Source organism: Hyla sarda, chromosome 8 (assembly GCF_029499605.1).
Source record: "Hyla sarda isolate aHylSar1 chromosome 8, aHylSar1.hap1, whole genome shotgun sequence".
Lineage (NCBI taxonomy): Eukaryota > Metazoa > Chordata > Amphibia > Anura > Hylidae > Hyla > Hyla sarda.
In genome coordinates this window covers 192,465,187-192,492,149 of record NC_079196.1, presented here as the reverse complement: position 1 = coordinate 192,492,149, position 26,963 = coordinate 192,465,187, and the positions used below count along the sequence as shown (strand labels likewise).

The window sequence follows — 26,963 nt, the reverse complement described above, 5'->3', positions numbered from 1 at the left end:
TCTGGACAGTTCCCAAGACAGGTGTCATCAGAGAGCACCGAGACAGAAAAGAACAACTCAACTTCAGCAGCTCATAAGTACTGAAAGGATTAAGATTTTTTAATAGAAGTAATTTACAAATCTGTTTAACTTTCAGGCACCAATCTATTTAAAAAAAAAATACACCGGAGTACCCCTTTAATGTGCGTACGGCCATCATTTGCTGATTCTGGCGGAGGCTGCTGCAAGCTTATTTTCTGTTGTGTGCATTAGCCCTTAAAATGGAGTGTAGATACCAGCACTATGGTGTAGACATATCACAAAGCATAAAAGATACAATCCAGTATAGGATCAACCCTGACTTTATCTTCCTTATGTAATGTAAACTCTAAGACATGGTAAACAAATAATAGAATAAGATCTACATTATTTCATTAGCTTGTAAACTGGGCTCAGCTCTGGTTTTATCAACTTTTTAGGCTCTACTTCAATATTTCCCAACGAGGGTGCCTCCAGCTGTTGCAAAACTACAACTCCCAGCATACCCGGACAGCCTTCAGCAAAAGGTGTATGGGTACCTTTAAAGGGGTTATCCAGGAAAAAAAACTTTAGATAGATATATATATATATATATATATATATATCTATATACACACACATAAACTGGCTCCAGAAAGTTAACAGATTTGTAAATTACTTCTCTTAAAAAATATTAATCCATACAGTACTTATGAGCTGCTGAAGTGGAGTTGTTCTTTTCTGTCTAAGTGCTCTCTGATGACACCTGTCTCGGGAACTGTCCAGAGTAGAAGCAAATCCCCATAGCAAACCTCTTCTACTCTGTGCGGTTCCTGAGACAAGCAGAGATGTCAGCAGAGAGCACTGATGCCAGACAGAAAAGAACAACTCAACTTCAGCAGCTGATAATTATTGGAAGGATTAAGATTTTTTTAATAGAAGTAATTTAAAAATCTGTTTAACTTTCTGGAGCCAGTTGATATATAAAAACAAGTGTTTTTCCCGGAATACCCCTTTAAGATATCTTGAAATGTCTATTTTCATAATTATGTGAAACAAGAATTCTGGAGCATCTTTCCTTAGATGTATGAATTGCACCGTTCCATACAAGTATTACCATTCCGCAGATCAATAGGTTGTGTTCAATCATTGTCACATTCTATAGGAACACAACCAATTGACAAGGGCAATGGTAACGTGTCAATGGCTACTATTCTGAATTTCAACTTATACAGAGAATTTATTTTTGGACTTGCATTAAAAGAAATAAAATAAAAAAAATAGAATAAAAAACATTTCAGGTTGGGGTGAATGAAAAAAAATGTTCCTAACATCTAAGTATAAGACGTTTAATTTTAATATTTCTATATTTCCTACAAATAGATATATAAAACATGCTTCTATTCATCGCAGTACTAAGATTTCAAGACTGTATAAGTATAAAAAAAATAAAAAAAATAAAAAGTTAAAGACCAAAGAAAAGCACCATAATTCTTGTTGCGCATAAAAAAACCAAGAGAAAAAAACCTAAATATTTAAAATATACCACAAAATCAATACTTCTAAAAAGTTACCATAAGAAAAATGAAATCAATATATATATGGCCACTTTTATCTAAATAATAATATTCTCATTTCATTGTGAATTAAATGGTAAAAAAGCTAAATAATTAAAACAAATGCTACGTAATATATGTCACACCTAGAGTATGTCATTCTACATGTTCAATAACAGGCGCCTACGCTCTAAAAGAAATAGCAAGAATCAATTATAAAAAAAAAAGGAAAAAAAATCTTCTAAAAGAAAATGTTAAAAACGTTTCATACAGACACTTCTAATTTGGTCACGGTTAGAATTAAAAAAACAAAAAACAATTCACTTTGCACATTTGTTTTGCCTATAAAACACTAGTCATTAAATGTCTTTGGCAAAAGACCACACAAAACAAGAGAAAAAAAAATAAAATAAACATTTTCTACACAAAAAAAACCCATATTAATACACCAGAAGCTCACTCATAACACACAGCACATTGTGGCGTTTCTACAGTTACCCAGAATCTGGAATTACGAGAACCATGTTGATTTTTTTATTTTGTAAAACATTATGTTCATCAGGTTTATATGCATAGTTTATTCATGCAGGTCTAATACCAGCTTCTTGTTTCTTTTATGTTTTTTTTTTTTTTTTTGTTTTGTTTTTTTTTGTGCATTTTGGTATTTTATTTATTTATTTTTTAAATCTTCCCCCCCAAAGTCTTTAACCACTATGGAGAAACTTCATCACAAGTGAACATTTGCCACATCTTGGCTGGCTTTATGAATGAATTTCTCTGAAATGTGAGAGCTGAAATACATACGTAATGCAACACAGTAGTTGGTCATTTACAATTCGGGATGGGTAACTTTTTGATTCTTTTTGTCTTTTAACAGGAAAAAAAAAAAAAGCACAGATTGTTTTACATATAAAACAGCTCATTCAATAAATTGTAACTAGATACAGTGTTAGAATACAGTATTTATATAGTCCTGAAGTGCATTTACCAAACCATCAATCCCAAGTGAAAGCAAAGATATATATAAAAACAAAATATCACTTGATGGTGAACAATTTTTTTAAAAGGAGTCATGAAACTTTGACTGACTTAGAAAATCTCAAGAGAACAGAGGGTACAATTATTCCTTAAGAACTACGTCCCCCCCCGCCCCAAAATCACATTCATACTCTAAAAATGTAGGGATCTTGGATTAAGCTGCTACAAATCGGTCCAAAGCAGTTGAAGCCAAACTGAGGTATAAAGGGGGTTGGTTGTCTTAAAGCGAACTTGTCACGATTAAAATACTAATCTAATCTTTCAGATGCCATGTTATAGAGCAGCAGGAGATGAGCAGATTTATATATAATTTTGTGGGAAAAGATTCAATAGGAATTGTATTTTATTCATTTAAAAGGGGTACTCCGCCCACGGACATCTTAAAGGGGTTATCCAGGAAAAAAAACAAATGATATATCAACTGGCTCCAGCAAGTTAAACAGATTTGTAAATTACTTCTATTTAAAAAATCTTAATCCTTTCAGTACTTATGAGCTTCTGAAGTTAAGGTTGTTCTTTTCTGTCTAAGTGCTCTCTGATGACACGTGTCTCGGGAAACGCCCAGTTTAGAAGAGGTTTTCTATGGGGATTTGCTTTAAAACTGGGCATTTCCCAAGACACTTGTCATCAGAGAGCACTTAGACAGAAAAGAACAACCTTAACTTCAGCAGCTCATAAGTACTGAAAGGATTAAGATTGTTTTAATAGAAGTAATTTACAAATCTGTTCAACTTTATGGAGCCAGTTGATATATTAAAAATTTTTTTTTTCCTGGATAACCCCTTTAACCCATATCCAAAGGATAGGGGATAAGATGTCTGATGGCGGGGGTCCACCACTGTGACCCCCTGCGATCTCCGTGCAGCACCTGGCATTTTAAACACTATTTTTAGAACACTGGGTTCCCGCAACTGGAGACATGATCTCATGTGAGGACACACCCTCTCCGTTCATGTCTATGGGAGGGGGTGTGACGACCCCCTGGCTCCACGGCGCTGACAGGCCACAACAGGTGAACGGTAAAAGGAGTTTATTTGACCAGAATGCAACACGTTTCGCTGCGCAGCGAAACATGTTGCATTCTGGTCAAATAAACTCCTTTTACCGTTCCCCTGTTGTGGTCTGTCAGCGCCGTGGAGCCGGGTTCCTTTGAAGCCTTCTTCCTAATCTTGCCATATACTTACCGGAGGGCAGCAGACGACCCATCACCATTCTATGCCTACATCATTGTTGTATATGAATTAGCACAACCACCCAGGGTGAGCAAACCAATTTATATAGTTATCTCACTGCGGGGTCTCAGCGTTACTACTCTATGGAGCGCCTTTTTCTCTTACTTCTAGAGATTTTAAATGACTGACATACAAGTTCTATTGAATCTTCCTCTTAAAATTATATATATCTATATCTATCTATCTATCTATCTATCTATCTAAAGATATAACGGCTCAGCTCCTCCTGCTCCATAACACAATGTCTGCAGATCAGATATCAGGTTCAGTGTGACAAGTTCTCTTAAGGGTAAGGTCACATGTACAGCATGTGCTGTGCAGAGTATTTGATGTTGCGTATGTGCCTACAGCAGTCAGTAAGGTGAGCTCGCTGCTGCGGCTGGGTAGCTCTGTGTGTCTGCTAGTAGGATTTCCCGCTGTAGACACATTTCCTGCTTGTAGCATATGCTTAACAGGAAAGCTGCCGCTACGAGTGGACACACACAGCTGCCTGGCCACAGCAGGGGGCATGCTCTCGTGACTGACCCGGCACATCCACAGCGTGAAATATGCTGTGGATGTGCTACATGTGACCTACTCTTAAGGTGGAAAAAATATATTTGAGAAAGCTTTTTAAGTTTTAGTTTTTTTTATACATTTTTATTCTATAAATTAATCATCTGTGTTTGACAATATGGAAGATTGTTTTATAGGCAAAAAAAAATAATTGTTAAAAATATCAGCTAAAGTTTCACAATAGTTCCCCTTCTATTCTAAATATGGTACCAAGCCAATCTTTTACAGCAGAAATAGAAGAAAAAAATTAATAAAAAAAAATAGTAAAAGAAGGGGGGGGGGTTAAATTATTAAAGACTAAAGAAATTCAGAAGAGCACCACTGCCAGGTTCAAAGTTGGTGTTAAGTTTTTTCCTCCCCACATCAGTTTTTTTTTTAGTATTTGTTTTTGTTTTTTTAGGAATAAAGTTAACAAGCAAATTTTATTTCAAACTTCCAATTATTCAAGCATGCCCAGAAAAAAAAATTGTAAGAAAAAAAAAAGTTTGCAAAACACACACATGAAATAAAGAGCTTCATTTTTTTTTAGCTGCTGTAAGGTATAGGCACTTGATAAAAGTGGCCATGTGACCTCATTTCACATCTCTGAAAAGCTTATAAATGAATGATATCATGAGGTTAAGAGTCATACAAATATGTTAATTATGAAAAAAGCTATTAAAAAAACATAACATTGCCATAAATCTGATCATTTTTTTTTTAAATTAAAAAAGAAGAAATTAAAGAAGAAAAAAAAAAATGGTTCCTTCAATAGAATGATTTTTTATAAATGCATACAACTACTGTAAATATGTGCCTTCTCATTCTCCGTCCATTTGCTGGTTATAATTATAAGTACTATTAGTTTGCACTTACCTGAAAACTGTAAAAATCCTAAGATAGACTGTTCACTACTCAGTATTGTTCATTTCATAAAAGTACTAAATTCAGCATATGAAAACAATAAATTTACTACACTAATTCATTTCTCTAAACTGACGTGAAATAGTTCTTTCAGTTCACAGTACACACAAAAAAGCTCAATATTATCGCATATTATTAATAATAATATATATAGATAGATATAAAAAAAAAAAAAAAAAAAAAACTACAAAGCAGCTTAAAGCAAATTTATAATAACCTCTAAACATAATCCCTGGTTAACAAAGTGCTTTTACAAGAATTAAACTTCTTCAAAATAACCTAGTAAAAATAGTGCTAGACTGATTCCAAGCTCACAAGTTGTATGTTCAACAATGCTGTCACATGAAGCACCAATATATATATATATTTATATAAATATACACATTTTTTAGAACCTCGGGGGTTCACAATTTGTTAAACCCTATGTTGCTTTAAAATAGTTTTACCCTCGAGGAAGCTCACAGAATTTGCCTCCATAAACTGAATCACTTTTTTTTTTTTAAATTTTTTAACCAAAACGATCAATTGTATTATGTTTAGTTTTAGTTTTTTACTACCGTATATATAAAAGGCAAGCATTCCAGAACAGACCAAGTTTATAGACAATGGCCCCACCCCTTCATACATCCTTATAGACTTTTACCGCATTCACACACACTGTAAGTGAAATTCACATCATGGTACTTCTCACAAGCCGCGAGGGCCTGCGATTCTTTTTTGGCGATATGGGTCCTTTGAAATCGTGGCTCACCCGAAGCTAGTTTAGTGGGTACTGTAACCGATATGTCTGGTCAGCTGCCTGTGAAGATTCTTTTATAAAGTCCTGTAAAGGTTACAGATTCAATGTATTGCCCCCTCTCGGTCAATGAATACTTATGGACCAAGGTAGGTCATGGTCTGTTTTCAGCTAATAATCCATTTTGCATGCTAAGAAGAAACAAGGAACCCATGTTTGAACTCATCCTTGGTGCCATTTGTGGGTAGAGATCAGTCTATTACCAGTAGAAGATACATTTTGAATACATTTTTTTTTTATATACCTTTTAGTTATTTTCTTAATTATATATCAAATGATAAAAACACATAATGCATTATTTAGTTTGATTACATGATACGGGTGGATTTCCCCAGTGGATTGGTAAAACTGCTGTGTTGAAAGGCTCATCACCATTTCATTCTTTTGGTCTTGCAGTAAGGACATTCCGGTTTGCTAGATGCGCACTGTTCACATAAGACGTAATGCTGGCAGGGCTGCAGGACTACACTTCTGTCATTTTCATGGCAGACAACACACTTCTGGGAATGCAGCTGGATTATCAACTGGAGAGAAGGGAAATCACATTAAATTTAAAACATAAATTTGAAGAAATGTTGGTACAGCGGAGCAATATGATCAGGAGAAGTGGTATACTGTGCCTTGGGATTTTAAATGAAAAGGACATTTATAAGGGTACTCTGCCGATAAGATGTCTGATTGCAGGAGTCCCGCGGATGGGGACCCTGCTATCACCCTGCTGCACCAGGCATTCATTTAGAGCGTGGGGTGCAGCGCTGGAGGCTCGTGACATCATTGTCACGCCCCGCTCGTGATGTCAAGCCCCCTCAATGCAAGTCTATGGGAGGGGGCGTGGCGGCCATCACGCCCCCTCCCATAGACTTGCTTTGAGGGGTGTAGAAGTGACGTCACAAGCGGGGACGTGACATCACAAGTATCCACCCCGCATCGCTAGACACCCGGCACTGTGTTCGCTCCGTGCACCGGATGTCTGAGGTGCCGCAGCAGAGGTCCCCAGACATCCTTGGATAGGGGAAAAGATGTCTAGGGGCGGAATTTCTGCGGAAATATTTCACACAGCAGAGTCCCACTGATTTTACACAGAGGAATTTCTGAGACGGAAACATCTACCGCGGTTATCTCGATTTTGGCGTCCACAGAAACAATGAACATGTTCGACGGAGACTGCTCCTTTCCGAGCGGTCCTAATGTCGGCGAACAAGCAAATTTGCGGTAAGTATTTTTCGTGCGGACATTCGGCAAATTTTCCACCGTGTAAACATAGCCTTAGGGGAAAAACTAGTGACACTCCTAGCCTAAGGCTGGGTTCACATTGAGGAATCTATGGCCCAAAATTCAGAGAGAAGCCACCAGCAAATGAGTCAGCGCTGGGACCGTGCGGACATTATCGTCCATACTGTGTACTATGCAGCGGAATCACATTGACAACAGGACTCTGCTGCACTGTCTTTTCGTTTCCAAAGGATAGGGGATAAGATACCTGATCGTGGGAGTCCCGCCGCTGGGGACCCCCGGGATCTTGCACGCGGCACCCCATTTGTAATCAGTCCCCGGAGCGTGTTGGCTCCGGGTCCGATTACCGGCGACCACACGGCCGGCAGTGTCATGCCCCCTCTCATAGGCTTGCATTGAGGGGCGGAGCGTGAAGTCACACGCAGTTGGCCGTGTGGTCGCCGGTAATCAGACCCGGAGCGAACACGCTCCGGGTACTGATTACAAACGGGGTGCCGCGTGCAAGATCACGGGGGTCCCCAGCGGCGGGACTCCCGCGATTAGGCATCTTATCTTTTGGATAGGGGCATCTATCCTTTGGATAGGGGATAAGATGTCTAGGCACCGGAGAACCCTTTTAAGTTAGGAAAATTTGTAGTGTGAATAAACCCTAAGAGCAGTTGAAATCAGGGCTCCTTAATGTCCTAAAAGGGTTTTTTCTCCATGCCCACTGTTTTCCAAACAGCGTGTCTCCAGCTGTTGCACATTTACAACTTCCAGCATGCTGGGAGTTGTAGTTTTGCCACAGCTGGAGGCACACCGTTTGGAAAAGACTTGCCTCTCAACTGGATAGGTCAGTGTTTCCCAAACAGGGTGCCCCCAGCGTTTGCAAAATTACAACTCCCAGCATACTGGGAGTTGTAGTTTTGCAACAGCTGGAGGCACTCTGGTTGGGAAACACTGGGATAACACCTGAAGTTTTACGCTAATCTTATGTATATGAACTAAACCGCCGGTCTGGATAAAGGCCTTCCCTACTTACAGGTTTACAATGGGCTTAACATGAAGCCTGCATTTTCATACTAACCCCATCAATTGTTTCCATGTCAGTGCGGAGCTGATTTTTAAGAGAATGTAGCTTTGGTAAAGGAAGCTTCTCTAGGTCACCGTAATTTCTTGTAGTGGAAAGCTGTGGAAATACACATAAGACGTCAAATTCTTCCTGAAGCTTCTTCAGTTTGCCCTCTGTTTCTTCCTTCTGTAAAAGTGCTACTTGTCGGTCCGCGTCTGCTGCCTTGGCACGCTCTTTTGCCTCTTGGGCTTCTTTTTGCCATGCATCACAAGCCTTGAGAAAGATAAATCAACATTTCAATCAAAAACATTAGCATTCTACATTCACATCAAACTTACAGCAGAGAAAATCATCGAACGCACAGAGATTATCAAATTAAAACCGCACAAACTGAGGCTAATTCACACGCATTCACACAGACATGTACATTTTACTCTGCAATATGCAACCATATATTAACAAGTTTAGTTCTTATCATGGAGCCAAACATTACAATACAGTGATCCCTCAAGTTACAATATTAACCCCTTAACGCAGGACGTAAATGTACGTCCTGGTGACGTGATACTTAACGCACCAGGACGTACATTTACGTCCTGAGCATAACCGCGGGCATCAGAGCGATGCCGGCATCATGCACGGCAGGTCCCGGCTGTGGATCGCAGCCAGGGACCCGCCGGTAATGGCGGACACCCGCGATCCCGCGGATGTCCGCCATTAACCCTTCAGATGCCGTGATCAATACTGATCAGGGCATCTGCAGCATCGCGGTCACTTAACAGGATGATCCGATCGCCAGCAGCGCTGCATCGGCGATCCGATCATCCTGCACGGCAGACGGAGGTCCTCTCACCTGCCACCGCTGTCTTCCGGGAGTCTTCTGCTCTGATCTGACTTCCTGCAGACCAGAGCAGAAGATCACCGATAACACTGATCAGTGCTATGTCCTATACATAGCACTGAACAGGATTAGCAATCAAGTGATTGCTTTAAATAGTCCCCTATGGAGACTATTAAAGTGTAAAAATAAAAGTAAAAGTAAAAATAAAAAAAAAGTGAAAAACCCCCTCCCCCAATAAAAACGTAAATTGTCCCATTTTCCCTATTTTACCCCCAAAAACTGTAAAAAAATGTATTTTATATACATATTTGGTATCGCCGCGTGCATAAATATCCGAACTATTAAAATAAAATGTAAATGATCCCGTACGATGAACGGCGTGCACATAAAAAAAATAAAAAAAATAAAAAAAGTCCAAAATAGCTGCTTTTTTTTATAACATTTTATTCCAAAAAATTTTTTATAAAAAATGTAATAAAAGTTTTGTATAAGCAAATATGGTATTAATAAAAAGTACAGATCACGGCGCAAAAAATGAGCCCTCATACCACCGCTTATACGGAAAAATGAAAAAGTTATAGGTCTTCAAAAAATAGGGGGATTTTAAACGTACTAATTTGGTTAAAAAGTTTTTTTTTAAGCGCAACAGTAATAGAAAAGTGTATAATCATGGGTGTCATTTTAATCGTATTGACCCAGAGAATAAAAAACAAATGTCGTTTTTACCATAAATTGTACGGCGTGAAAACAAAACCTTCCAAAATTTGCAAAATTGCGGTTTTCTTTTTAATTTCACCACGCAAATAGTATTTTTTTGGTTGCGCCATACATTTCATGGTAAAGTGAGTGATGGCATTACAACGGACAACTGGTCGCGCAAAAAACAAGCCCTCATTCTAGTCTGTGGATGAAAATATAAAAGAGTTATGATTTTTTGAAGGGGAGGAGGAAAAAACGAAAACGTAAAAATAAAATTGTCTGAGTCCTTAAGGTCCAAATGGTCTGAGTCCTTAAGGGGTTAAAGGGGTACTCCACTGGAAATTTTTTTTTTTTTTTTTATCAACTGGTGCCAGTAAGTTAAACAGATTTGTAAATTACTTCCATAAAAAAATCTTAATCCTTCCAGTACTTATTAGCTGCTGAATACTACAGAGGAAATGGTTTTCTTTTTGGAACACAGAGCTGTCTGCTGACATCACGAGCTCAGTGCTCTCTGCTGACATCTCTGTCCATTTTAGGAACTGTCCAGAGCAGCATATGTTTTCTATGGGGATTTTCTCCTACTCTGGAAATCATAACACTTGTCAATTTTCCACCTAAAAATCCATATGAGGGCTTCTTCTTTGTGCCAACAATTTTACTTTGTAATACCATTATTAATTTCACTACAAAATCTATGGCGAAACCAGAAAAAAAATTATTTGTGGGGCAAAATTGAAAACTCCTTCCGTTTCTACGCAGTGCAGTTTTCGGTACAAATTGCACCTGATATTTATTCTGTAGGTCCAAAGCTACCCAATTTATATACGGTAGGTTTGATTTTATTTTACTACAAAAAAAAAATTATAATAACTAAATGAACCAAAATTAATACGTTGAAAAATGTTCTCTTCTGAGCCCTATAACTTTTTTATTTTTCCGTATAAGGGGCGGTATAAGGATATATTTTTTGCGCCGTGATCTGAAATTTTTTATTGGTACAATGTTTGTTTTGATCTGACTTTTTGATCACTTTTTATTTACACAGTTTTTATTTTTATTTTTTTAAATGGGAAAAGGGGGTGATTCAAACTTATTACGGAAGGGGTTAAATCACATTTATTAACACTTTATTTTCACTTATTTTCTGCAATGTTATAGCCCCCATAGAGGACTATAACATTGCACACACACTGATTTCCTACACTGATCACTGCCAGGCAATAGCATGGCATTGATCAGTGTTATCACTGCTCGACTGCTCCTGCCTGGATCTCAGGCACGGAGCAGTCATTCGGCAATCGGACAGCGAGGAGGCAGGTAGGGATCCTCCTCGCGTCCTGCAAGCTGTTCGGGATCGCCGCTTTGAAGTCGGGACATCCCGAACAGCACCACTGAGCTAACCAGCAATGTTTACTTTTGTTTTAGAGGGTTAATGCCGGACATCAGCCCCATCAGAGATGTCCGACATTAGCCGCGGGTCCTGGTTACCTATAGCAACCGGGACCCCCTGGGTATGATGCACGCTCACCTGCTGAGCGCGCGTCATACCTCGGGAGCTGCAGATTGACATTAATGAACGTCCATTTGCGGCAAAGAAGTAGATAACTACAGATAAAGCCAGTAATTACAAATAAGGACTGGGAGCTGTAAATCACTGTCTAGGTAGAGGACAGGAGCTTCAGAGTCCTGTACAGTACACAGTGTCCCAAAAAAAGTTACATGGAGCCGCCCTCACCTGGAGTAGCTATCCCTGGCACAGGTAGAGAGTAGTACTGAAGGGGGCGCTACCAGACAGCCAGTCAGTGCATGCACTTCAGTAATACAGGTGTTTTACCAGTGAATGCCCATTCTGAAAGGTCAGTTCTTCCAACCATTGACACATTTCAAAAATCTGGACTGTCTGTAGCATTGTATGTTGAGTTTGGTTTCCAATTACAATGGTCCAGAAAATACAAAAATATTGTAACCTGAAGCCATTGTAAGTTGAGGGATCACTGTATATTCCCTAATAGAAACAAAAGAACAGTCCTTATACAAGGGTGCCGGATGCTACTTAAAAGGGGTAATCCAGGAATAGAAAAACAGAGCAAATTTCTTTCAAAAAACACTCCCCATCTGTCCAGGTTGGGTGTGTTTCTGCAGCTCAGTTCCATTGAAGTGAATGGAGTAATACCACACACAACCTGGGGACCGACGTGGAGCTGTTTTTGAAAGAAATTAGCTTTGATTTTCTATTCCTGGATAAGCCCTATAAGAAGCTGATTATGGATGCTGCCAGTTCTTACCTGCTTCACTTGTTGCCAGGAGTCTTCCCATCTTTTTATTTTTCGCTTGGCATCCTCGAGTTCTCTCCTAACACGAGACAGCTCACTGCCATTTGAATTAGTACTGGTGGTACTGGTAGTACCACTACTGAACACTGGGGAGGGACTAGGTGAGAAACTCCCACTAACAAAGTCCCAAATACTGCCCGTCACCCCATTTAAACCTATGAGAAGAAAAAAATGTGTATCAAAACTTAGTCTTTCACATAAATTTTAAATATGACATGTTTTCTAGTAAGTGGTTTGAGTAAAATAAAGCTAGAAAACATTCCATTGTGTAATTTTTCTAAACCAACCTACCATCTATGTGTGGGTTAATATATTTGCTCTTAGTGCGAGCAGCAATGAGAGGCAAACTAATGAGCAACCCTACATAATTGAGGAGAGGGTTGCTACAAACAATACAGAAAAATATTTTTAAAAATTATGAACGCACAAAAGATGTAAAACACAAATAAAATATAAAAACTTTATTAACCAATATCACATTGGTTTCACTGGGATACACACCAGGGAGCCTCTACAAGGAGTGGTCTCTCTGCAGTTTGCATCCCTTATAAGGGTTTGTGTAAACCCCAGAGATTCCTTGTGGACCCTAATTTCTCCAAAACCATATTATCTATATACATAACTTTCCCAACCCTCCTAATAATTAAGATTACACGATAAAAAAATTATAAAATGCTACATTTAACAATACACAAAGAGCCAAGAGATGTTTTTGATTAAGGCCAGGGCTAGAAGAGAACTTTTACCAACAAGCCAAAATACGTTAGTGACGGAAGCTGCTATAAAACTTAAAGGGATGCTCCGCCCCTAGACATCTTATCCCCTATCCAAAAGGATTCCAGTGGCAGGACCCCCCATGATCTCGGCTGCGGCACCTCAGACATCCAGTGCATGGAGAGAACGTCGTTCCGTGCCGGATGACTAGTGGAGGCTTGTGAGGTCACGGTTATGCCCCGCTCGTGACTTCACGAACATGCCTCCTCAATGCAAGTCTATGGGAGGGGGCGTGACGTCAGTCACACCCCCTCCCATAGACTTGCATTTAGGGGGCATGGTCGAGACGTCACGAGCCTCCGGTGCTGCACCCAACGCTCTAAACAAACGCCAAGTGCAGCAGGCAGATTGCAGGGGTCCTTACTCTTATATTATATGCACCAGAAGTCAATGTTGTATATATGTATTGAATGCTTTAAATGCTTGTAAACTTCCTTGCAGCATACTTCCTATCCCCTACATTGTTAGTCTCTCCTGGTGATGCCACCTTTACTAGTGGCAGAAACACACTGGGAGTTTCAGGACTTTAATTCTGATTGAGGAATGCCCCCTGGAGCAGGCACAAAGCTGCATCTTGCTGGGGGCACGTTATCTGTAATTGTGATTGCTTCCTACCTTTGGGGTGACACTCCACACTGATCTGGTGGGGTTTCCCCTGATCCTGGTGACATCACTTCACTTTTCTTATGTGGACATATTTTCTGGCTTATTGGTAAATAGTTCCAGTTGATAGCTGGAAGGGGACGCCCAGTGTGGTTTTGTGAAGGACCAATACAACGTATATTTCTGCAGCCTATTGATTGCCTCTAAGGCCAGGGCTATACAGACAGTCTTGTGGCCACCCTATTCAGTTACCATAGCCCTGAAACAGCATGATCTATGCAAGTGTTATCCAACCAGGGTGCCTCCAGCTGTTGCAAAACTTCCACTCCCAACATGCTAGGAGTTTTAGCTTTGCAACAGCTGGAGACACCCCTGTTGGGAAACCCTGATCTATGCAGAGCAACGCAACAATTTTAGGTCTGCTAGCATAAGGACCTATTAACATTACGTATTTTCCTAGCAGAATTATGTTCTGGAGTTCTGCTTCGGAAAATACGGTGCAGCAGCCTGATTTTTACAAAATTTGCATCAAGTCCGGCAATGATCCACACCCCATATAAATGAATGAGGTTTCTGAAAACAACCCAGTCCTGTGTCATATGATACATTTGGTTCTTTTACTAAGTGGGTAACCAAACTACGTACATATTTATCGTCATACCTAAAGAGTTGTGGGAAGAGGTTGAAGTGCCTAAAGCGTTGTGCTCAGACTTCAGTGTCGGTGTCTGCTGCTGGCGGGGAGCCATACTGGAGGAAAGATAAGACTGTGACAGCGACTGGGAGAGCGAGCTCAGAGGAGAGGTTGAAAGAGAAGAAGAGGAGTGAAGAGAGGAGGAACGAGCAAGAGATCCTGGGATATTCACTGGTGCTGAACTTCCCAGTAACCTTTGACCTACACATAAAACAGATATAAAATAAAAATATTAGTCTATAAACACATGCGTCACAAATAAAAAAGATTTCACAGGAAACAACCTTCCTAGTGAACAGAAAATAAACTCCCAACTGGATTGTGCCCACTAAAAATCAGGAGCATTTTATAAGAGCTACAAATAGCTCAGCAGCAATACGATGGCAAAACAGCTGCTACCTGACTTCTATACACAAATAACCTGAGCATGCTCCATGCAGACTGAATGCAGCACTTGGAGGGCATACAGAGTCACTATGTTCCACCTAAAGTAAACCCCTGTATAGTCCCACTTCTGTGTAAGGTCTGTATTTTGGAGATAGCTGGATGGCAATAAGACCAGTATTCCTAGAGCTGGAATGCAAAATCTGTCTCATCATGACTTTTACTGTTCTATAACTTAAGAGTACCTATCGTGATCTAAACTCTGCCTAATCCTCACCCCCGCCCCAATCTGTCCCTGACTCTCACTGACCCTATCCCTGTGTTTCTTTTCATTCAAAACCCCCTCTTTCTACCCGTTTTTATAGTCTTCTTGGCTGCTCATTCAGCCGTCCTAGTATGAGGGTGGAAGGGGGCGTGGCCAGCATAGAGGCTGTGAACACACAGCCAGCAGCTCTGAATCTTCTCTCTGTTTACAACTGCATGCGCAGAGAGAAGAAAGATCGGAGCTCAGATAGTAAAATAAATGAAGGCAAGCCGTAAGGCAGAGTCAGGAGTATGCCCTACTGTGCTATGAGCACAGTGCTGGCTCCTGCCTGTCTGACAGGCAGGGAGCAGTGCTGAGCTTGTCTGTGTCCCGGCTGCAGTGTGAGATTTAGGACTCAAGCATGAGTCTGAAATATACTTGTGGTCAGGACTGGTAGGGAGACCCCTAATGGTCATTTTTTCAAAGTGGAAAATTAAATGGAAAGCAGCATATTTTTTAATAACATGACATTGGAAAGTTATTCTGCATACATTAACCTATAATATATCAAGTTTTTTTGATGATAGGTACCCTTTAAAAAGTGCAGCGTGACAAGCATTTTTTAATCTTCCTGGAAAGTCAACTCCAGGCAGCATATACTACCTGACTGTACTCAATCTAGTGTCCACCAGTGCTCTGGGCAACGATTATAACATGCCTTTTGTACTGTCCTGTATAATACTTGAGGATGCCACCATACACTGTCTGACTTCAGTCTATAGTACCCAACAGTGCCCTGTGCCACATAAGTCATGCAGTACCATACATGCCATTATCTAAAGAATAGAGCAGTGTTTCCCAACCAGGGTGCCTCCAGCTGTGCAAAACTATGACTCCCAGCAGGCTGGGAGTTGTAGTTTTGCAACAGCTGGGGGCACCCTGGTTGGGCAACACTGGAATAGAGAGTGCCGATATTCCATTCAGGAGCATAGAAAAGCTGCATAAGAATACCTCTCTTAGCTTTTCCAAGCTCCTGAATCACATGAGAAACCACATGGCAACCATTACTAGTCCAGAATTTCTGCGGAAGCAGGCAAGAGTGGAACACACACCTAGCGAGAGAGGGCAGTACTGGTCAGAAATTTACCAGAGGCAAAAAAACAAAAATACAGTCCTCACAGGGCTCTCCATTAAGGTAAAATCAGCTAGACCCAATTGGGGAGATTTATCAAACTGTTCAGATGGTCTATATTTGTCTCTCAGTCTATTTAGTTGGGACTTTTATGAGACTTTTGCTTTAGAGCCCTTCTCAGCAGAAATAGCATAGTGGTCTACAATAGAGGATAAAATGGAGTGCTCAGGAATTTATTAACTGAGACTTTTATTGGAAAGTCTCAAACAAGTCTCAACGTAAAATACGCAGAAATGTCAGACCATGTCAGACCTGGCGGGAATCCAATCTATATAGTTAGTGGAAGCCTTTTAACAATTTTTTGGGACGTACCATGCGAAACAGGACAGTTTACGTTTCAAATGACATTTTAGCTTGAATCTGAAGGGTAAATCTAATCTAATATAGAACATTATAAAATAATACAGTTTAATCCCAATGATCCCTAATTTTTTTAAAAAAAAATTTGGGGTCATTTTTGTTATCCTTGCAGATGTCTGATGCAAAATTTATTTTGTTTTGGTTTTCTATATTTTAGTGCTCCAATTTCACTTTTACAGCTGATTTGAAGAAAGCGTATGAATTTACGCCATGCGCATGGTGCAATTTAGTCTCTGGAGAATTCTGAAAACGTGTAGCGGAAGCATGGTGCAGTTTCCCATGGCAACAAATCGATTCCTTCTTTAATAATTTTTAATTGTGTTGAGACCTGCAAAAAATTGAAAAAAGCAAGCTGATTGGTTGCTCTGGTCACTGCACCACTCTTCCTCTACACATGTCATCAATCCCCCCCTTTTGAATTCCAGGACACTATGCTGCTGAATAATGACTGTGCCTAAGGCTATGTTCTCATGACAGATTGTCCACATGGAGAATCTATAAGCGCACGTTCCGTACAGTACATGCACTGGCAGAATCTTCCAGCGCTTGGACCGCACAGGAGTGCGCTGGAGACGGATTGGGCATGCTGAGTTCCACTGCCTGATCCTTTCGCTCCCCTGAGAGACAAGCAACTACCAAAAGGTGCCTGGTTGTGCCTTACTCACCTCTTCTCACCATAACTAAATGCATGCTCAGCCGAGCACGCACATGTATGGGAGATTCGGGAGGGATAGTTAGCGGCCATATGGCCTACAGCTAATGAAGATGCATGAGCCGAACCTGTCGTGATGAGCTGGACTGCTGTCTTCATTTGACAATACAAGGAAGATCTATATTTCTTGGAACTAATGAAGTATTCAGAAATTCTGCTTTGAGGATAGCTGGATGGCAACCATTTTCTTACAAGTATTCCTAGTAACCCCCAAAAAACAAACACAAAGTGCAAGATTCTTACTCGATAAGCCCAGGTCGCTGTTCTCAGAGTCTTCTAATTCTTTGTCTAAAGATGCAACATTAATATTGCTAAAATGTAGATCTAAGGCAGAACCTGTAAAGACAAATGCCAAGTTACTAGCTACCTCACATGTTTCCCCTAAACCCTTTAATATACATAATAAGATTATAAATCATGAGAGATATAAGGAATTACATGACAACTTAGGAAAGCGTAATATAAATCACACACACAAAACCAAGGTGACCCATGACCTCCATGATTATTTGGGGTTTATCCGGTTGTTTATCCCCTTTTGTAGCATAGTGGGTCCTACACATTTCATGGCTCTGCAGCCTTATTTTAAAGGGAGGGGGGTTTCAATGGACATGTTTATCCAGCCATCATCTTCACCCACCCCCAAACCCAATGCATTCACTCTCCTGGAATTCCACCAAAAGATCAAACCTGTTCTCTCTTTCTGTGGATGAATTTCAGTGGCAGAAAGCTCTGTTGCTGAATTCCATAGAATGCACCATGCAGCGGAATCACATTGATAGCAATGGGACTCTGCTGTGCTGGGAATTTCCCAGCGCAGTTTCTCTGCTCAGAAATTCTGTAGTGTGCAAGGAACCTTAATGTGTATGGTTGGAATATTAGTAATATCAATTCTTTTTTTTTTTACTTAATCTGAATGTCGCCAGCTACGTAAAGATTGATTTGGCTTTTTTTATTTTTTTCAATTAAATATATTTACTCTTTTTTTTTTTTTTTACTCTAACATTGACCCTCTTTTATATAGAGCCAATGTTAGAGTTAAAAAAAAATTATATAATATTATAAATACCTTTTATTTTCTTAATCTGAATGCAGCCAGCTATGTAAAGATGGAGTTGTTTTTTTTTTTTTTTTTTTTAAATTAAATTATATTTACTTTTTAATTTTTTAATACACACACACACACTTTTTTTTTCTTAATCTGAATGCAGCCAAGTATGTAAAGATGGAGTTGGCTTTTTTTTTTATTTTTTATTAAATTATATTTACTTTTTAATTTTTTAATACACACACACTTTTTTTTTCTTAATCTGAATGCAGCCAGCTATGTAAAGATTAAGTTGTTTTTATGTTTTTAATTAAATTAATACATTTTTTTTTTTTACTTTAACATTGACTCTTTATAAAGACATTTTTGTGTTATAAATTAATATACAAATTCGTTTGTTTTTTCTTAATCTGAATGCAGCCAGCTTTGTAAAGCTTGAGTTGGCTTTTTTTTTTAAATTTTAATTATTTTTTTAATTAATTAATTCATTTTTTTTTTTTTTTTTACTCTAACATTGACTCTACATAAACACGTTCTTGTGTTCAGGCCCATGCATGGTTGCCATATACCTTTACCGATTGCTGTTATGCTGATTTTAACAGGGAAACTGGCTGATCTACTCGCATAAGATAATGTTCTACAGATGCAGCAGAGCTAAGTTTGTTATTTAGCAAGTCCTTAGCTTCATGGCGGATTTGCTTACGATTTTACATGGTAGCCTTCCTGAGTCATCTTAGCTCAGAGACTTATCATGTGGAGCAAACAAGGCAAGCACAAACTAAAGCTCTGCTGCGTTGGTATATAAATATGCCAGTCATACTTGGGCACTGCGCCCGCAAAGTGTGTCCTGGTTACATTTAATGAATGAAACACATGCAAAAAAATAAATAAAAATAAATTAAAAAATAAATTGCTTTTAAAGCAGGATTAAGGATCTGGAGAATGGGAGGAAAACGGTTTTCATTTTTATATGAAAGAACAGTCCCTTGTGTAATTGCAGAGTAAAATAATGGATGAAGCAAGCTGCAATGCTATATGTACACTCAAATGACATTGCAAAATTGCATTATACAACCTCCCTGATGCTGGGCGTGGGATATAGGCGTTTAACAGTGTTTTCCCAACCAGTGTGCCTCCAGCTGTTGCAAAACTACAACTCCCAGCATGCCCGGACAGCCTTCGGCTGTCCGGGCATGCTGGGAGTTGTAGTTTTGCAACAGCTGGAGGCACACTGGTTGGGAAAACAGAGATTTTAGACTATATGCATGCATGTTATTTGATCATGTGTGTATGCAGGCCTTGAAAAGCCCATTATAAAATGCAAAAAGGCAATAGGGAGCTCCTATAGCCCCATATGCACGCCTACATTCCCTTCCATTATTTTCACTGATACAAGTTGAAAAACTATCTGCGGTGATATGGTAAGTTTGATGCATTGCTGAACAGCGTTCACGAAACCCTATTACAATCTATATGACGTCATCACACGATGCTATGTGCTTGATGCCAATAAAGGGTATGGGGGGGAAACCAGGATGTCCTAGTGTTGTGTAGTGTAAAGTAGAAGCTATGCAGACATGCTTGTGCTTACCGTGTAAGTGCTGACTCACTGCCTGCAGTCGCCTGCTCTGCTCATACATACACTGTACCATGGCAGCTGATCACGGCAGCAGCCTTCTGGTCATGTGACCACAGTCACATCAGGAGGCTGTCATATGCTCCCAGGAATAGAGGACGACTCATCGGATCAGCGTGCCCGCCCGCCCTGCTTCGCTACACCCCGCTTCTCTCCCCTCCCCCCCAGAGAGGTTCTATTCACATACTGCAGCAGATCGCACAAAACATGTCATTACAGCTCAGGCTTAAATATATAGCGTGAAGAACACGGGGAGGAAAATCCAAAAGGTGATGTCATGGGAGAGCTTTCCAACATCACTTTTTAATATCTAATTAAAAGGAAATGCTATGCAATTAATTTGGAAAGTTTTCAGACCCCTTTGGCTTTTTTCACATTTTGTAATGTTGCGGCCTTGTGCTAAAATAAAAATGTAAATTTTATTTTATTTTTGCAAGGACAAAAAGTATTCTGACCCTTTGCTATGACACTTGATATTTAGATCAGGCTCCCCCCATTTCTCTTCATCATCATCTCTGAAATGTTTCTAAACCTTGACTGGAGTCACTGGTGGTACATTCTGCAAACTGGACATATTTTGGAAAGATACAGATAATATATATATATATATATACACATATACATACATACACACACACACACACACACACACACACACACACACACTTCTGTGAAATCACACTGTCCACTCAGGAAGCAACACTGACAAACAATTTCACATGATGTTGTGCAAATGGAACAGACAACAGGTGGAAATTATAGGCAATTAGCAAGACACCCCCAATAAAGGAGTGGTTCTGCAGGTGGTGACCACAGACCAATTCTCAGTTCCTATGCTTCCTGGCTGATGTTTTGGTCACTTTTGAATGCTGGCAGTGCTTTCACTCTAGTGGTAGCCTGAGATGGAGACTACAACCCACACAAGTGGCTCAGGTAGTGCAGCTCATCCAGGATGGCACATCAATGCGAGCTGTGGCAAGAAGGTTTGCTGTGTCTGTCAGTGTAGTGTCCAGAGCATGGAGGCGCTACCAGGAGACAGGCCAGTACATCAGTAGATGTGGAGGAGGTTGTATGAGTGCAACAACCCAGCAGGACTGCTACCTCCACCTTTGTGCAAGGAGAAGCAATGCCAGAGCCCTGCAAAATGATCTCCAGCAGGCCACAAAAGTGCATGTGTCCACTCAAACGGTCAGAAACAGACTCCATGAGGGTGGTATGAGGGCACGATTTCCACAGGTGGGGGTTGTGCTTACAGACCAACACCGTACAGGACGTTTGGAATTTGCCAGAGAACACCAAGATTGGCAAATTTGCCACTGGCGCCCTGTGCTCTTCACAGATGAAAGCAGGTTCACACTGAGCACATGTGGCAGACATGACAGAGTCTGGAGACACCGTGGAGAACGTTCTGCTGCCTGCAACATCCTCCAGCATGACCGGTTTGCCGGTGGGTCAGTAATGGTGTGAGGTGGCATTTCTTTGGGGGGCTGCACAGCCCTCCATGTGCTTGCAGAGGTAGCCTGACTGCCATTTGGAACTAAGAGATCCTCAGACCCCTTTTGAGACCATATGCTGGTGCAGTTGGCCCTGGGTTCCTCCTAATGCAAGAGAATGCTAGACCTCATGTGGCTGGAGTGTGTCAGCAGTTCCTGCAAGAAGAAGGTATTAATGCTATGGACTGGCCCGCCCATTCCCCAGACCTGAATCCGATTAAGCACATCTTTGACATCATGTCTCGCTCCATCCACTAACGCGACATTGCATCACAGACAGTCCAGGAGTTGGCGCCATCTCATCAGAAGCATGCCCAAGCGTTGTAGGGAGGTCATACGGGCACGTGGAGGCCACACACACTACTGAGCCTCATTGTGACTTGTTTTAAGGACATTACATAAAGTTGGATCAGCCTGTAGTGCAGTTTTCCCACTTTGATTTTGAATGTGACTCCATATCCAGACCTCCATAGGTTGATAAATTTGATTTCCATTGATAATTTTTGTGTGATTTTGTTGCCAACGCATTCAACTATGTAAAGACGAAAGTATTTCATGCGATTAATTCATTCATTCACATCTAGGATGTGTTATCTTAGTGTTCCCTTTATTATTTTGAGCAATATATATGTTGGCATATGTAGGCAAAAAAAAAAAAAGGGAGGAAAAAAAGCAAAATTGGACATAATGTCAAACCAAACTCCCAAAATGGTCTGGACAAAATTATTGGCACCCTTTTAAAATTGTGGATAAATAAGATTGTTTTAAGCATGTGATGCTCCTTTAAACTCACCTGGGGCAAGCAACAGGTGTGGGTAATATAAAAATCACACCTGAAAGCAGATAAAAAGGAGAGAAGTTCACTTAGTCTTTGCATTGTGTGTCTGTGTGTGCAACACTAAGCATGGACAACAGAAAGAGGATAGGAGAACCGTCTGAGGACTAGAGAACCAAAATTGTGGAAAAATATCAACAATCTCAATGTTACAAGTCCATCTCCAGAGATCTAGATTTGCCTTTGTCCACAGTGCGCAACATTATCAAGAAGTTTGCAACCCATGGCACTGTAGCTAATCTCCCTGGGCGTGGACAGAAGAGAAACATTTATGAAAGGTGTCAACACATGATAGTCCGGATGGTGGATAAGCAGCCCCAAACAAGTTCCAAAGATATTCAAGCTGTGCTGCAGGCTCAGGGAGCATCAGTGTCAGCGCAAACTATCCATCGACATTAAAATGAAACGCTATGGCAGGAGACACAGGAGGACCCCACTGCTGACACAGAGACATAAAAAAGCAAGACTACATTTTGACAAAATGAACTTGAGTAAGCAAAAATCCTTCTGGGAAAACGTCCTGTGGACAGATGAGACCAAGATAGAGCTTTTTGGTAAAGCAAATCATTCTACTGTTTACCGAAAATGGAACAAGGCCTACAAAGAAAAGAACACAGTACCTACAGTGAAATGTGGTGGAGGGTCAATTATGTTTTGGGGTTGTTTTGCTGCCTCTGGCACTGGGTGCCTTGAATGTGTGCAAGGCATCATGAAATCTGAGGATTACCAATGGATTTTGGGTCGCACTGTACAGCCCAGTGTCAGAAAGCTGGGTTTGTGTCCGAGATCTTTAGTCTTCAACAGGACAATGACCCCAAACATAGGTCAAAAAGCACCCAGAAATGGATGGCAACAAAGCGCTGGAGAGTTCTGAAGTGGCAGCAATGGGTCCAGATCTAAATCCCATTGATCACCTGTGGAGAGATCTTAAAATTGCTGTTGGGAAAAGGCGCCTTCCAATAAGAGAGACCTGGAGCAGTTTGCAAAGGAAGAGTGGTCCAACATTCCGGCTGAGAGGTGTAAGAAGCTTATTGATGGTCATAGGAAGCAACTGATTTCACTTATTTTTTCCAAAGGGTGTGCAACAAAATATTAAGTTAAGGGTGCCAATAATTTTATACAGCCCATTTTTGGAGTTTGCTGTGACATTATGTCCAATTTGCTTATTTGGTTTAGTTCCAATACACAAAAAGAGAATAAACACGTGTATAGCAAAATGTGTGTTACTGCAATCCTTTTTTGTGAGAAGTACTTCATTATCTAAAAAAATTTCAGGGGTGCCATCATTTACAGACATAAATATATATATAACATGAAATTCTAGTGATGCCGCTTGTGGCCACTAGAGGCCGGGAGCATCTCTTCCTCCAGGAGGAATACAATGAATGATGTCTTTGTGCACATACTGAGGCGCTCATGGCCTCTAGTGGCTGTATAAGGGAACTGCCTGCGGCCTAGAAGTAGGTGAAGATGCATGTAGCAGCTGGGGAGCCAAGGAAAGTGCTGAATGAATGGGGTCCGGGCCTGGGATACGGGACGGTTTTCACTATCCCCAACCGGATCCGGCTCCCGTACACTACAAACGTAGAGAGATGACCAAGAACCCAATGTTCACTCAAAGGACAGGGTGTAAAAGATCCTATGAGCTGATAGGAGAAACTTCCAGAAGATCAACCATTTCTGCAACATTCCCCCAGTCTTTGCTTTATGGCAGAGTAGCCATAAGGAAGCCACTCCTCAGAAAATACAAACATAAAATTCAAAGCCTTAAGTCTGGAGGAAACAAGGCACTGCTTACCTGCCCAATACAACCCCTAGAAAGAAGAATGGTGGTGGTTAAGGACAAATCAGTGAATATCCTTGAGTGGCCCAGCCAGAGCTCTGACTTGAACTGAATGGAATATCTCTGGAGAGACCTGAAAATGGCTTCCAGTGCATAGTCACATTAAAGTAAAACACCTGGCATCCAAGGATCTTTTTCGCTTCGGCAGGAGCCTTTCATCCCAGCCAAGGATCCAGCCTCTGCTGTTTTTCCCTAGAGACAAGCTGGATCGTCGGCTGGGATGAAAGGCTCCTGCTGGAGTGAAAAAGATCCTTGGATGCCAGATCCTTAAGAGGTTCACAGCGATCACACAGCAGGGTGAATATATTTTGTACTTGAAAAGTCATAAGTTTTGTATGAACCCTAAAGAAATTGTTTGATAAAGTTCAAAAGAAAAACGCAATTTTGAGAGTATGGAGCCTCCAATTTAACACATGCAAATAGCCGAAGGTGGGTTTAATTAACCTGTCCAGTCTACGATGGTGGTAGATTCCAGTGATGGTCCACATCCAAGCTGAGAAAGCTTGAGGGGATCTGCAGAGAAGAATGTCAGAATACCCCAAATCCAGGTGTATAAACCTTGTGGCCTCATCCCCAAGACTGGAGGCTGAAATCACTACCAAAGAGGCTTCAACTAAGTATGGAGTAAAGGGTCTGAATATTTATGTCAATGCAAGATTTTAGTTTTTGCTTTTCAATAAACTGAATTTCTGTTTTAACTTTGTCATTATGGGGTACTAATTGTAGAAAAATGGGTGAAACTTTATTTTAGCACAAGGCCACAATATAACAAAATGTGGCAAAAATAAAAAAGTCTGAAAACTTTCCAAATGCATTGTACAAGTACAAAATGCCATATGAGCCCAAATCTCCACTTTGTTTCCTTGTGAGCTTTAAAGGGGTATTCCGGACAAAAACATTTTATCCCCTATCCAAAGGATAGGGGATAAGATGTCTGATCGTGGGGGCCCGCCTCTGGGATCCTCCGCGATCTCCCTGCAGCACCCGCATTCTATGCGGGAGCTGCGTCTCCAGTTTCGGAAACCTCCGGGTTTCCGGGAATCTTTGGATAGGGGATAAAATGTTTTTGCCTGGAATACCCCTTTAAAGAGAACCTCCCTTGATCTTGTTAAATTTTATAAATTCTCCCAAATCACTACGCCATCATGATAAACCATCCCCAGCCTTTATTTTTATTATTTGTTAGTTTTCTACCTTGATATTGCGCTATATTTTTTCACTCAGTCTCAGTCAGATTCATAGACTGGAAAGGGGCGTTACCCAGCAGGCGTGACATCATCTGAAGCCGTACAGAGGAGAACATTCTCCCTCACTCTGATACACACAGCCCAGAGCAGTTCAGTGTGAGATAAGCTATGATTGGTTAAGGCTGCAGCTCCCCCGCCCCCTCCTCATCACTCCAGACTGCATTTCCTGATTTTGGACTTCTGCCAGGCCAGCAGGAGTCCAAAGTCTGGGCAAGAGATAGGGGAAAAGGTGCTCTGGACAATTAGGGAGACACCTAGTGGCAGCTTTTTTAAACATAGAAATTTTTTTTTTAACCAAGTACATTAGAAAGATTTTATATTTACTATGAGAAGTGCAATAGCAAAAATTTGTTTTAACGAGAGTGCCCATTTAAAAGAAACATGTGAAGGAAATACATCAGGTTTTATTTTGTTTTTTTAGAGTGGTCACCGTGTTTTTATGGTGTGATAAATAGCGGTTTATAGGTTAAAATAGGGTTTTGCGGAGACAGCAATAGTGCAGACAGACTGGTTGGCACTGAAGTGTTATCTGACAACCCTATGTATATGTATGGTTGTAGTTAGATAATACACAGGAACTGCAGTAAACTAGGCCACAGTCCTCCAAAGAATACCACCGCCCTGCTGACCTAAAGTGTCCCCCAAGGTCCTTATTCCAAGGACAGGCCATCAACGCAAGACTCAGGGAAATCCTTCACACCCCCATTATAAATCCAATTTCATGAGCTCAAAGCAGATTAACAACATAGGAATAATTCATGCACCACTGTCAAAAGCAAGGACTTACCCCAAACACATATTAAATACATATTTCTAGTGATACCCAATGTCCGCATTTTTGTTTTATTAACATATTAATAATTTATTTATATCCAACAAATAGAAAGTTGCCATTTCATAACTAAAATCTTAAAAAAAAAAAAAAAAAAAAAAAAAGCTTAGAGGGATACTCTACTGCCCAAGCGTTGGGAACATTTTGTTCCGAATGCTAGGTGCAGGCTGCGGGGGTCATGACGTCACTGTCACGCCCCCTCGTGTCGTCACACCACGCCTGCTCAATGCAAGTCGCCACGCCCCCTCCCATAGACTTGCATTGAGCGGGCGTGGCGTCATGTCACGAGGGACGTGGCTGAAATGCCACGACTCCCACAGCCCGCACCCAGCATTCGGAACAAAATGTTCCCAACGCTGGGTCAGTGGAGTACCCCTTTAAATACAAGTGGCCATACTGAAAAGTAAAGACGAAACACATAGGCTTACCTATTACTGATTCAACAGTATTACTAGCAGGGTAGAATGGGAGAGCTTTGGCATTAACACTTGATAGCGCAGTAGGGGATGAACTATCTGAGCCAATACTGGATGCCAGACTAGAAGTTATACTGGAGGTTATACTGGAAGCCAGTGGGTTAACCACTGAAAAAACACTGAGATGGCTCTGTTCAAAGAATATATACATTAAATGAACAAAGGTGCAGTTGTTTTGCATACAAAATAAATTGTGACTAGAAACATAAGAAAGAAAATAAAGGACACTAGTAGTGTGAGTTATGTTAAGGTGTCGAGCACGTGTTATCGGACTGAAGGTCTAAGTCATACATTCCTGGAAACATGTCATACAAAGGAGACTCCGAGATTTCACCATGATTTCCAAACATTCACAT

General features: G+C 40.6%; 1 protein-coding gene across 14 annotated transcripts in view; it reads right to left on the bottom strand.

The window, feature by feature from the left end:
* The window catches only part of UNKL (unk like zinc finger), a 109,120-nt gene that overhangs the window by 13,433 nt on the left and 68,724 nt on the right, over positions 1 to 26,963 (bottom strand). For 7 of the 14 annotated variants that reach the window (XR_008847385.1, XM_056537159.1, XM_056537158.1 and 4 more), the window contains 6 exons: positions 26,560 to 26,737; positions 17,441 to 17,533; positions 14,276 to 14,506; positions 12,190 to 12,392; positions 8,377 to 8,634; positions 6,450 to 6,601 (listed from right to left, as the gene is read on the bottom strand). Coding sequence is in view for 7 of the 14 variants with exons in the window: in XM_056537159.1 (XP_056393134.1) it covers positions 6,450 to 6,601; positions 8,377 to 8,634; positions 12,190 to 12,392; positions 14,276 to 14,506; positions 17,441 to 17,533; positions 26,560 to 26,737 (1,115 nt within the window). In the remaining 7 variants the exon portion in view is untranslated. Of the gene's footprint in view, positions 1 to 2,357; positions 2,421 to 6,389; positions 6,602 to 8,376; positions 8,635 to 12,189; positions 12,393 to 14,275; positions 14,507 to 17,440; positions 17,534 to 19,836; positions 20,305 to 26,559; positions 26,738 to 26,963 lie in introns of those variants that run through there. The other 7 variants (XR_008847384.1, XR_008847382.1, XR_008847380.1 and 4 more) reach the window with 4 other exon arrangements.